Below are 12,844 nucleotides of genomic sequence, written 5' to 3'. Positions count from 1 at the left end.
TACCGACTCCACGGAGCTCCACGGCCCGCTCCCGATCTTCAGTGATAGTTTCGGCATCTGGTCTATTTATTCCGGGAGCCGCAAGTGGATCTGATATATACAGTATACCAGATAGAAAAATCTAAACTGGATAAACAAACACGTTGTAATATGTCAATCGTATGTGACTGAAGCTATAGATGGAGTGGAGTGGGGGTCTTATTTGATTTGTCAGTCAAAGGGATACATTTTATAGTTCAGCACCTTGGAGAGCTCATTTTATGTTCCAAAAATTATAAAAAATATTCCTGGGCAGCAAAACACAGCTTCCCTATATGTAACTTTCAACAGCGGACCAAAATGGAATGCTGGGAAATGCCTTTTCTTGGCACCTAAAGGTAAAACAAATGTTTTTTTGGTTGCCACAAATACGCAGTTATACCTTTAGTGAAAAATCAGTATCTGCCACCGCAAGCCAGCATATCCCACTGTTTCACTGTGTGAATCGGACGTTCCTAGCCCGAGATACGTGTGAACACAAAGACCCTGGAGGATTTTAGACAAACCCCTACTGTGCCTGTGCGAAGCCCGGCGAGGAGAAACATGCTTCTGGTGTGAACAGTCAGGCCCCTGCTCTTCTGGTGTGAACAGTCAGGCTCCTGCTCCTCTGGTGGGAACAGTCAGGCTCCTGCTCCTCTGGTGGGAACAGTCAGGCCCCTGCTCCTCTGGTGGGAACAGTCAGGCCCCTGCTCCTCTGGTGGGAACAGTCAGGCCCCTGCTCTTCTGGTGGGAACAGTCAGGCCCCTGCTCTTCTGGTGTGAACAGTCAGGCTCCTACTCCTCTGGTGTGAACAGTCAGGCTCCTGCTCCTCTGGTGGGAACAGTCAGGCTCCTGCTCCTCTGGTGTGAACAGCCAGGCTCCTGCTCCTCTGGTGGGAACAGTCAGGCTCCTGCCCCTCTGGTGTGAACAGCCAGGCTGCTGCTCTTCTGGTGTGAACAGTCAGGCTCCTGCTCCTCTGGTGTGAACAGTCAGGCTCCTGCTCCTCTGGTGTGAACAGCCAGGCTCCTGCTCCTCTGGTGGAACAGTCAGGCTCCTGCTCTTCTGGTGTCAACAGTCAGGCTCCTGCCCCTCTGGTGTGAACAGCCAGGCTCCTGCTCTTCTGGTGGAACAGTCAGGCTCCTGCTCCTCTGGTGTGAACAGTCAGGCTCCTGCTCTTCTGGTGGGAACAGCCAGGCTCCTGCTCCTCTGGTGGGAACAGTCAGGCTCCTGCTCTTCTGGTGGGAACAGTCAGGCTCCTGCTCTTCTGCTGCCATGCAAGGTTAGGTCTAAAGGTCCCTGAGGTCTAAATCCTATCAAACGGGGGTCCGCAGCCCAATGATCTTGGAAAAGGCAGAGAACCACTGACAGAACCACAGACAGACAGACAGACAGACAGACAGACAGACAGACAGACAGACAGACAGACAGACAGACAGACAGACAGACAGACAGAAGAGACAGACAGACAGACAGACAGACAGACAGACAGACAGACAGACAGACAGACAGACAGACAGACAGACAGACAGACAGACCAGAGACACCTGTGTCTGGTCAGCCTTTACTCAGTGACCACCAGTGTTGTACCCTCCACTTACCACTTACCCCTCAGCCCATGTTAGCGGTTTGGCCAGTGTGGGTGTGCGGTGGCTGTCAAGTGTCGGGGCGTGGTCAGTCCTCGCTCCAGAGTGTGGGTGTGGCTGTGCAGAGCCCCCCCCACCCCCCCCCCCCACACACACACACACACTCACAGGAGAGCAGGAGTAACAACCTACTGTTACATAATGAATAGGTCTTGGGGCAGCATAGAATAAAGCGCCTCTGTTCTGAACTGTTCTGGCATATGACCAATGGAAAAGCGCTACACCTCCTCATGTTTGGTGACACCCATAATGAAAAAAAACAACCTCCTTGTTTGCCTCCAGTGGAGAGTGAGGTCACGACATCCCCGTGTGTTGGAGTGGAAGCAAAACAGTGCCCTTTGGTCGGGAGTAGGGGCGTGTTTGCTACCCCCTCTGTTTCACCAGCTTGACACCCTATGAAGTCATTACTACAGACTGTGGGCTGATTCATTCAGTGGAATGGGATGTGAAACACTGAAGAGATCCATATATGGTCCTCTCGGAAATATTTCTAATGCTTTTGATTTCACAATTTGAAACAGATTTTTTTTTAAAGTCGTTCCTGGGTCTCTGACGCATAAGCAAGACTGAGGGGGTTGGGGTTCTGAAAGGGTGTAAAGAAGTATTCTTCTTTCAGTAATAGTTGTACCAGTTGGAAAATGAATGCCCGTCGTTTTTTGTATGTCCAGCTCTGGTCACTTTAAGCTGAAATACAAGTCTGTAAGTCTGTTTCCGTGTCGGTACAGTGTTTTTCTGTTGCAGTTTTAGCGTTAATTCGCAGGAGAAGAGTGAACCTCATAGGTTCACCGCTTTATCCTTGGTTTCTTTATGGGTCACGTCTGTGGGCTTTACAGTTTAGATGTCACTGGCTACTTAAACGATAATGACCATTTATTCAATATGATTTTGAGGTTATTTGGCCTAAGAGTAGTCCGGGAACCACATGAAATTGGAATGCTTGACTTGGCTTTCTGGCAATAACCATGTGGATGTTTTCAAACATAGTGTTGTTGTTAATCTCAGATGATTTAAGGTGACCGACACACAATTATCAATGGTCAATTATGCTGTGGTGTGTGTGTGCGTGTGTGTGTGTGTGCGTGCGTGCGCGTGCGTGCGCAATAAGGACAAGTAAATAGCGCGCCGGCCATGGTTCTGCAATGAATTGAATTCAGACGTGTGGTGTGTGGTAGGTTATATGAATGCTAGCAACTAACGTTAGCCAAGCTTGTCAATGCTGATAACGTTAGCAACCTACAGTATGTTAGCAGCATTAGCAAACATACGTTATCATCAGCATTAGAAACGTTACGTTAGCAAAGTTATGTAACATTAGTCAGTTCACTTTATGCGAAAAGGCATCAAGACACTGTGTGTGCTAGATCAGTGGTTCTCAAACTTTTTACACCAAGTACCACCTGAGAACATAGCTGGCTCTCCATGTACCACCATATGACCGGCGTTAAAATACAGTCTATTCAGCTATGCACAGTTCACGCAGGAGGCAAATGTATTCCTGATACCATTATTTATTGTTAACTTTTGTCAGACACAGCCACAATGTACAAAGGGATAGCACTAGAACTAGCAAACGCTTCCACACAACTCATACAATGCAAGGGGCATTGAGAACATAATAACTAACATTCTCACATAGCAAGTGAGAAAATTAAGAACAACTGTATTTCAGCAAATGTACTTAATTCTCTCTCTCTCTCTCTCTCTCTCTCTCTCTCTCTCTCTCTCTCTCTCTCTCTGTCTCTCTCTCTCTCTCTCTCTCTCACACAGCAAGCGATTGTCCATCATTCTCTCTCTCACTCACACACACACACACACACACACACACACACACACACACACACACACACACACACACACACACACAATTATTTTGTTACAAAAACTTAATTTCCTGCATTCTGGTGCAGGAATTTTTGAATTTTTACCCTTTAAATGCCAGTGTTTGTGATGGGCATCACAAATTATTGTAAAAAAGAAAAGAAAACACATATTTAATACATTTTTTAATGTTTACCCTTTAAATGCCAGTTTGTGTGATGGCATCACAAATTATTGTTAAAAAAAACACACAAAAAGTAAAATATTTTCAATATATCAAATGCAAAGTACATTTTTCCGGGGGGATTGTTACAGGCTAGGCATGTGTCAATGATTAGCAGCAACACAGATTTTGATGGATTTTTTGTAATGTCAGATTTTTTATCTGACATTACAAAAAAATCTAAAAATAAATGGTTATGATCAGGGCTGAAGTTGAATTAAAGATTTATGACTGTTTAGACTGCATTACTCTCTGTCACAGTGATCTCCTGGTTGTTCCCCACTTAGGTTATCTAACTATCGCGCCACCGCAACCAGAAACACTGGCCTGGCCTGCTTCTAAGTTTAGTGGCCTGACTGCAAAAAAAAATTACTGGATGTTTACTGTTAATGCCTGTGTGTCTAATTTGATGTTATGTTTAAAAAACAATAAAAAAAAAAAAAGTAAAAAAAAAAAAAAAAAAAAACGATTTTTTTTTGCTTTTTTGTAAATGTTTTCAAGTACCACCAGCAGTACCACCAAGTACCACTAGTGGTACGCGTACCACAGTTTGAGAACCACTGTGTTAGATAAAGATTGCACAAGGAAGCCATTCCAGTTGCAGCTGGTTCTTGGACTGTAGGCCACTTACCCATCTGATAAGGAGAAAGAACAACAACCCCTCATGGACTCCAGGAAAGGGTCGTCCAGAAATAATAATTTCATGTGCAATGTACAATACAGCAGGAGAAGAATTAAGCCTGTCGACTGATGCTGATATTGATGTTGATGATGACAGCGTTGTAGGGCTGACCCTTATTAGTCGATTGGTCCACTAATCGGTCGAAAGGGGCCGTAGTCGACTAACCAACCTCTTAGTCGAATAGTAAAAAAAAATTAAAAAATATAATTATTATTATTTTATTTTTTTTAGATTTCTTTTTATCATTCTTTCCAAAAGAAAAGAGGCCTAGAAGCGTGGCTAACGCTAATGGCACGCATACCAGAGGCTAACTGCCTAAGAAAACAGGCACAGAGGCACTGAAAGAGGATTTCACCCATCTAATGAACACACTAGACTAGACAAATATCAAGATGTATCCATCAGTGGACCAATTGCATGCTTTTGCAGAGGACAAGAAGCCTTCAGTCGACTCCTTCAGACACCCCCACAGCCCAAATGGAATGATAAAAAAATATTAAAAAATATTATATATATATATATATATTTTTTTAAGTCGACCAATAGTCGACTAACGTCAAATTTTGGCCAATCCTAGTCGACCATCCAAATCCTTAGTCGGGCACAGCCCTACAGCGTTGTAACAGTGTTTGTGTCTCTCTCCTCTCAGAGTTACTGTACAACCTGACGGCAGATGTTGGTAAGAGGCAGAAGAGCCAGCCCTCCAGGATCTACTTCTCTCACAACGGAGCCCAGGTCAGCTCGCTGAGCCAGCAGCTCAGCCTGGACATCAACAGAGAGGAGTGCCAGCCCTACACAGCCTACGTTAGGGTAAGTCTCTAGTCGTCACTCACATGTCAATAGTCTCTATTGTCACTGCCAGTGTGTGGCATGGATCCAGCTCCATGACACGACATAGCATGATATGACATAACATAACATGATATGATACACCATAACATAACATGATATGACACAACACAACATTACATGACATAACATGATATGACACAACATAACATAACATAATATGACACAACACAACATTATATGACATAACATGACAATATGACACAACATAACATAACATGATACGATATAACACAATATGACACAACATAACATGACAATATGACATAGCATGACACAATATGACACAACATAACATGACAATATGACATAACATGACACAATATGACACAACATAACATGACAATATGACATAACATGACACAATATGACACAACATAACATGACAATATGACATAACATGACACAATATGACACAACATAACATGACACAATATGACACAACATAACATGACACAATATGACACAACATAACATAACACAATATGACACAACATAACATGACAATATGACATAGCATGACACAATATGACACAACATAACATGACAATATGACATAACATGACAATATGACACAACATAACATGACAATATGACATAACATGACACAATATGACACAACATAACATGACAATATGACATAACATGACACAATATGACACAACATAACATGACATGACAATACGACATAACATGACACAATATGACACAACATAACATGACATGACAATACGACATAACATGACACAATATGACACAACATAACATGACATGACAATACGACATAACATGATAAGACACAACATAACATAACATGACAATATGACATAACATGGCACAATATGACATGATATGACACAACATAACATAACATGACAATATGACATGATATGACACAACATGGTATGGCCTTTTTCATTCTCAAACGCTCTTTCAGAGAGGTGTGCTCCACTACTTAAGATCACTTGATATGATATGATATGATACATTTATTTATATTGCGCCCCTCAACCAATAGTTACATCGGCCCGGGCGCATCCCGGGAGAGAAAGAGAAACAAAAAAGGCAAAAAAAAAAAAAAAAAAAAACTTTAGAGCCAGTGTATCCAGTGAACAATAGCGCTCTAATAAAGCCAATTTTCCTCAACGGAAAGATTTTCTTTTAGCGTTTAGTGACGTTTATAAATCTTTCGGCACATGAGCCTTCCTCAGAGCAACTTATACAACAACAACAACTTGTGCTTCGAATTAATACAGTTAAACACTGGAGGGAAATAAATGTCGGTTGTGTATTTTTGCTTCATCATAGTCATCTGGAGCATCCACTGTTCTCTGAGAAGTGAGTGTAGTGGAACTGGGTGGCCCGGGTGGGAACCGAACCCACAACCCTGGCAGTGTCAGCACCATGCTCTGCACTGAGCTGCTGGACCACCATGAATCCTTAGTCATCGCACATCACTCACTCATTATTTGCTCATAAACCATGTGATTCCATTCATGTATCTGATTCATGGGTCTGGGGGTTGGGTTTCCTCTGAAGAGGCCGATGCGTCACGCAGGGATCAAACACTCTGATAGGACTTGCAATGTGTCGGCTTGACGTCGATGCTCAGTCAGATGATGTGTTTGTCTACTACATGAACCCAATGTGAACACAGCTACTTTTATAATAATTTTTCCACTACTGCGATTGGTCAGACGCGATTTAGGCTGAGGAGGATCTAGCTAGCACGTCATTGGTCCCGTCGAGGATCCAAAAACAGCTCCAAAGACAAATCAGCGAGACGCATATATAAACGTTCAAATACGAATAGTCATCTGCGGTTACCGAGCAAATACAGCACAGGTGAAAAGTAAATGTGGCGTGCAGCATGGGCGACGTGTCAAGGGAACGCGCCTTCTGGTCCATGTGCTGCTCTGTGTCCTCAGCTGATCTCTCTGTTGGTTTTTCCCATGACCCCCGAGTGCATTCACCCGAGCTATGTTGTTGTTCTACCCGGGTTTATTTGCCATGGTTTTTTGCTAGGGATGTCCGATATTATCGGCCTACTGATATTATCGGCCGATATCGGCATTAAAATGTGATATCGGAAAATATCGGTATCGGTTTTCCAATTTTTTCTTTAATTCTTTTTTATTTTTTTTTCACATTTCTATAACCTTTATTTACCCAGGCAAGCAAGTAAGAACAAATTCTGATTTTATTTATGGTCAAAAGTATGCATAATGTTGTGTTAATTCCACAACAAGATATATGTAATGTTAATTACCTGAAATTATTCTGTTTTTTGGGGGGGGGGGAACCCTGCATATATCGGTATTGGTTGATATCGGTTGATATCGGTATCGGAAATTAAGAGTTGGACAATATCGGTATATCGGTATCGGTAAAAAAGCCAATATCGAGCATCCCTAGTTTTTTCCAAACTTTTTTATAGAAGCACCAAAGCACAACTCTCATATCTCTCCGGCTCGACAGCTTCGGAAAACTATTTGAAACTGTAGACAAGACGAATAGCCTGGGCCATCGTCCTCATCGTCATCATCATCATCATCATCATCATCATCATCATCATCACACAGGCTCTAGAAGTGAGCGCTGTACTCAAACCGGTGTTGACCGTTGTAATTGAACACTGTCTGGGTTTACTTTGAGGTGGTGGTTCCTCCACACCCAGGCATCTGGCAGCCGGGAGCTGCTATACTTGAGTCGCCCCGCTGGGTCGGGGGCAAAGGTAACAGTCAGGCACTTGATGGTTCATAAAACCATGTCGTACTGTGTGTGTGTGTGTGTGTGTGTGTGTGTGTGTGTGTGTGTGCGTGTGTGTGTGTGTGTGCACGCGCGTGTGAGCGTGTGTTTTAAGACTTTGGCTGTACGTCCCTGAAGAAGTGGACAACAGGGACAGGATACAGAGGCTCCATTGTCACTGCGTATATAGTTCCTCTATTGTGCGGTTCGGTGCGGCCGCGGAGCGGGAACCGTGTCCCGAGGGAGCCGTCACCATCTCACCTGCTCTTAGTACGGAGCGACCCGCGCGCCGTGAGCCTGTAAACTTCACTGGCATTCTTTTACCAGTGCGCTGCTGCGGGCGCTTCCTCAGTGGGAGAGGCTGAACTGCACAGCGAGGGGGGAGCTGTCGTTACCAAGCCGGCCTCTCCTCCTCCTTCTGAACGCCGCGGCCTGGCGTGATGATGAGCATACATCACGCGGAGCGGTTGCAGCGCTACGCCCTGTCATTCATCATAACACCAGGCACCCAGAGCCGGCACACAGCTATATCAAGGCCCGGCCCAATGTAAACAGCTCCTTCTTTATTCAAGCCAGTGTCCTCCTCAGTGAAGTCGGATCATTTTAGCAGAGCTACACACTCATTAGCAATTAGCAACATTTCATATTTCATTTTCGGCAGAACGTTGATGATAAGTCATATAAACTGTGTGTATCTCGTATATCTCCATACATCGTACGTACACAGTTGATCTGAAATGTTAAATATTTTTTTAACACTTTAAACTAAACTGCTCCTTCGAGGGTTTCTGGGTGGGCAAGCCGATTACTCACATCTGGTCGCCTGACTGCCACATAACTGCCGTCCCTCTGTATTATATATACTAGTGTGAGAGATTATGCACTTTAATGAATAGTAAGAGAGCCATCCGTTAGACTACAACCACATGTTACAGTACCTGACAGCAACGCTGCATAATGTAGTGCTGGTAGTTAGTGCACTCACTGTTCCTACTGTGTGCAATTGGGAGTTGAAAAAATATTGATATGATGACATGTGTAACAGTGTTATTTCATAGATACAGTATATAGAGCAACATTTGGATTGTATAGCATCACACCTTTTTCCCATAGATTTTGATTTGATCTGATTTGAGGTTTGACTTGATTCAAGATTCAAGAGGTTTATTTGTCCACATACATACCAGGGCATACAGTGAAATGCGGGTGGCCATGCCCGCTCGCTTTGATTGTGCAATAATACAATAGTAAATAAAATAAGTAGAAGATAAATGTGTGCGAGGAGGAATGAATGAGGTGTCACTGTAGCTGTTTAGTCTAGCCAAGTAGGTGTAACCACGAGGTTGAAACCGCGTAGTAATAGCTCCTTGGTGGTGTAAACTCACTCCCAAATTGGAATACGCTCGCTTTTTGTCCTGTCCGAATTGGATCCTTTTCAGGCGGCGGACCGGATAAGATCATTGGTATTGAACTTGGTCAGTGGCGTCATTTCAGTAAAAGGCAAGGTATGGCGAGGAGGGGGGGGGGGATGAAGGGTGGATTTTTTTGGTCAAATCAGTTGTGCAATAGTCACTTTTGGTGAGTTGTTTCTATACAATTCAGTTATATGACATTTAGGTATGACACAGGACTACACAAACATTTTTAGTATAGAAATGTGTCAACAGACTAAAGCAGGGAACCACAATATGTTGCATACGAATTATGCAGAATGTAATATCATAACTGTCTATTACTTTTCTTGCAATTGAGCCAATTTTCCTTAGGTACTGTTTTGAGGTGTGTGTTCAACAGAATGTAGTATCAAAAACACATTCACAAAAAGTATGGGTTACTGAATGCTGAACTGCACTGTTATAATCACTAAGCCATTGTAAGACCTTACCTGTGTCCCTGTATCACTGGTCTCTGCTGCCCTTTGATTAAAAAACGTCCCTATGTCCATTTTCCTTTTTTTGGGGCATATTTCAGTTAGTCACAGTAAAAGTCACCTAGTAAAAGTGAGATCATTGACAATATCAAAACATGCTAGGGCTGTACCGAATAGTTAGAAGCTTCGTTCATAATGTTGACATTCGAATTCTAAATCAACATAAAAAATTGTAATAATTTTTTATTTTTTTTTACATTTTTATTTGCCAAGGTATGGCGAGTGCCATACCTTGCCATACCAAAATGACGCCCCTGAACTTGGTCACTAAGGTGCTGGTGAGAGGAGGGTTCCCGTTTCAAAGCTAGCCGGAGGATGAGTGGCCGCAGTACAAAACGTCTGCCAGCAATTGACTCCGGGTTATATAGGCATAGTTACTGCTGGATTGGCGCAGGATCTATTTTCCTCTATTCATTGTCTAGAGATTATTATTTCAATATATTATGTTAAATGATTATATTATCATTATATGTTATGGCCGTGGAGTCCAGTTGCTTTAAAGGAACACGCGCCGATATTATGGGAAATGCGCTTACCGTTTTCTCCAGAGTCAGATAAGAAGATATATATATATATCAATTTCCTGCCTTCAGCGGAAAGCCAAAAACGGCTGCGAGCTAGCCTATAGCTCAAGGCGGTAAGCACATGTCCCAAAATGTCGGTGTGAGAGGCAGAGCTGAGACGGACTACTAACGAAACGTAAACCAAATGTGTCCACATTTTTATAGGATTCTATCACATTTTCATAACAATAGCACCCTGCGCCGTTTTCATTGAGGTTTCTTACAAATTAACGATGCTCTATGTTGTCCTTTATATGCCGATTATCATTAGAATCTTAAATTGTATCATATGTCCCCCTTTAGACAACATATATGTAACGCTACCAGCGCACTTCTGTTAAGATAATTAGTTTACCATTCGCGGTTGCTATACCGAGGTCGCAGTAATAGTTTACCGCTGTTCAGATCACGTCGAAGAATATAGACACATCCCAGTGACCTGTGACCTGTGCTAACGCTCTTGGGAAATGCAGTGTTGTAGTTTTCAACATTTTCACCTTTTAATTTTAAACCAATGCTGCCATCTACTGACAACAGAAAGTGTTGTCTAATCGTCACCTTGAGAGCCACTTCCGTATACAGCGTCGCCCCAAACCCATTCTAGAGATTCCCACTTTTTACTGGGAGTGGAGCGTGGCCGTATTTGGTCCCAGACAATAAGAGTGGCTGCAATTGGTCACTGTGACGTTACGTCGTGTGAGGGCTGAGAACATCGAGCCACAGTGGTAGAGGTGAAAAGCACTACGGGAGGAGGGCTGACAACATCCAGCCACAGTGGTAGAGGTGAAAAGCACTACGGGAGGAGGGCTGACAACATCCAGCCACAGTGGTAGAGGTGAAAAGCACTACGGGAGGAGGGGTAAGCGCCAACCACACGACCAGAGACTCCTGCCCACATCGCTGACCTCGGATATGTATGACTGAGGACAAGTAAAGGTTACAAGGATTTTGGAGCCACACTTGACAACAGTCCTATCATCGACCCTTTTGTGTCGCTAATCGTGATGATCGAGTGTTTCTGTTCTTCGAACAGGAGGGATCGCCGGCGCAATCGAAGGCGATCTGGCTCCACTCGGGATGAGGGGTACTAGTGGTGTGTATAGTCTCATTTTGGCCTCATCCACGTCGTTCATCTTCCTCATGTGTCTGTTCTGCCCACATGAGCCCTGAGTCCTCCTCACTCAACCCCCCCCCCAAAGCAAGTGTGCTAATGGGAACCAGCTGGTGCCCGCAGACAGTATCCTCCACAGGGGGGGGGGGGGGGGGGGGGTACGGGCCCTGCCTCACCTTGACGCCCCCCTCCACATGCCCCCCCCCCCCCATATGCTGAGGGAGAGAGAGCCTGGTGTGCTGAGAGAGAGAGAGAGCCTGGTGTGCTGAGGGAGAGAGAGCCTGGTGTGCTGAGAGAGAGAGAGAGAGCCTGGTGTGCGCGTCGGGCTCAGTCACTCTCTGTGGCCTCTGATGTGCATGAGCGCTATTGGAAGCCATCCATGAGCTATTCTCAGCCCACACCCACCGTTTGGGATCATTCACCCACGTTCTAGCCATTCGTCGACCCCCCCCTCCCCCCTTCTCGCTCGTAGATCATGTAAATGAAATGCACCCCAAAGACTTTTCTGTCTGGAGTGTGGATGTTAGCAGCAGGAGGAGAGGTTAATGTCACACAGTTCTTCTAGTGTTGGTTCTTACTTGTGCAGAAGGTAAAAAGGGACAATTGTACTTGGGGAAAAAAGGGGGCAGGTTGAGTTTTCAACCTCGTGGAATTTTGGATAAAAAAAGTCCCACGAAGTACACACGGAGCAGACATTAAATAGCTCAATCATAACCACATGGATTACGTTTCCAAAGCAATTTCTCCCCCTAGAAGAAAGAAAATGATGCAAGTCTTCTTTCATGTTGGTCATTTTCCAACATGTTTTCGTTGGCGGGGGGTGGGGGTTGGGGGGGGGGGGGGGGGGTTACCGGCATACCGGGCCGTCCAGATGGTCTTTGTTTGGTTATTTTTAGCTAAATAAACTCTACTCAGTGTTTTACTACAGTTGTACCTCACAGTCGGGGAGCGAAAACACAGCTCCTATAATGATGCCTGCTGAATGATTGGGGTCTCTCACACATCAACCGGGGAGGGGCCAGTGTGCGTGAGATGGGAGTGAGCAATTTAACGGAGAATAAAAAGGGAAAAACAACATATTTTTACCACTTCGCCCCGAAATTCCTTCAGTCGGATGTATTATGTTAAGTAATCTCGTGCAATTGGCACATTATCTTTTTATTTATTGTTTCGCTGGTCCCCCCACCCCCGTGCCAGACGGCCGCCCCACCTCCCCTCGTGAAATAGCTTGCAGGTTGGGGTTGTTAGCTGTTGTTCAC

The 12,844-nt window shown here is 44.3% G+C and overlaps 1 protein-coding gene across 1 annotated transcript in view; it reads left to right on the top strand.

Annotated features, from left to right (window-relative positions):
• The window catches only part of itga9 (integrin, alpha 9), a 154,950-nt gene that overhangs the window by 60,864 nt on the left and 81,242 nt on the right, over nucleotides 1–12,844 (top strand). Inside the window, 1 exon segment of the mRNA XM_084322022.1 lies at nucleotides 5,034–5,194. Coding sequence (XP_084178148.1) covers nucleotides 5,034–5,194 — 161 coding nt within the window.

The sequence above is a fragment of the Notolepis coatsorum genome, assembly GCF_963971535.1.
Source record: "Notolepis coatsorum genome assembly, chromosome: 9".
In the NCBI taxonomy this organism is placed as follows: Eukaryota; Metazoa; Chordata; class Actinopteri; order Aulopiformes; family Paralepididae; genus Notolepis; species Notolepis coatsorum.
This window is presented reverse-complemented; position numbering and strand designations above follow the sequence as displayed.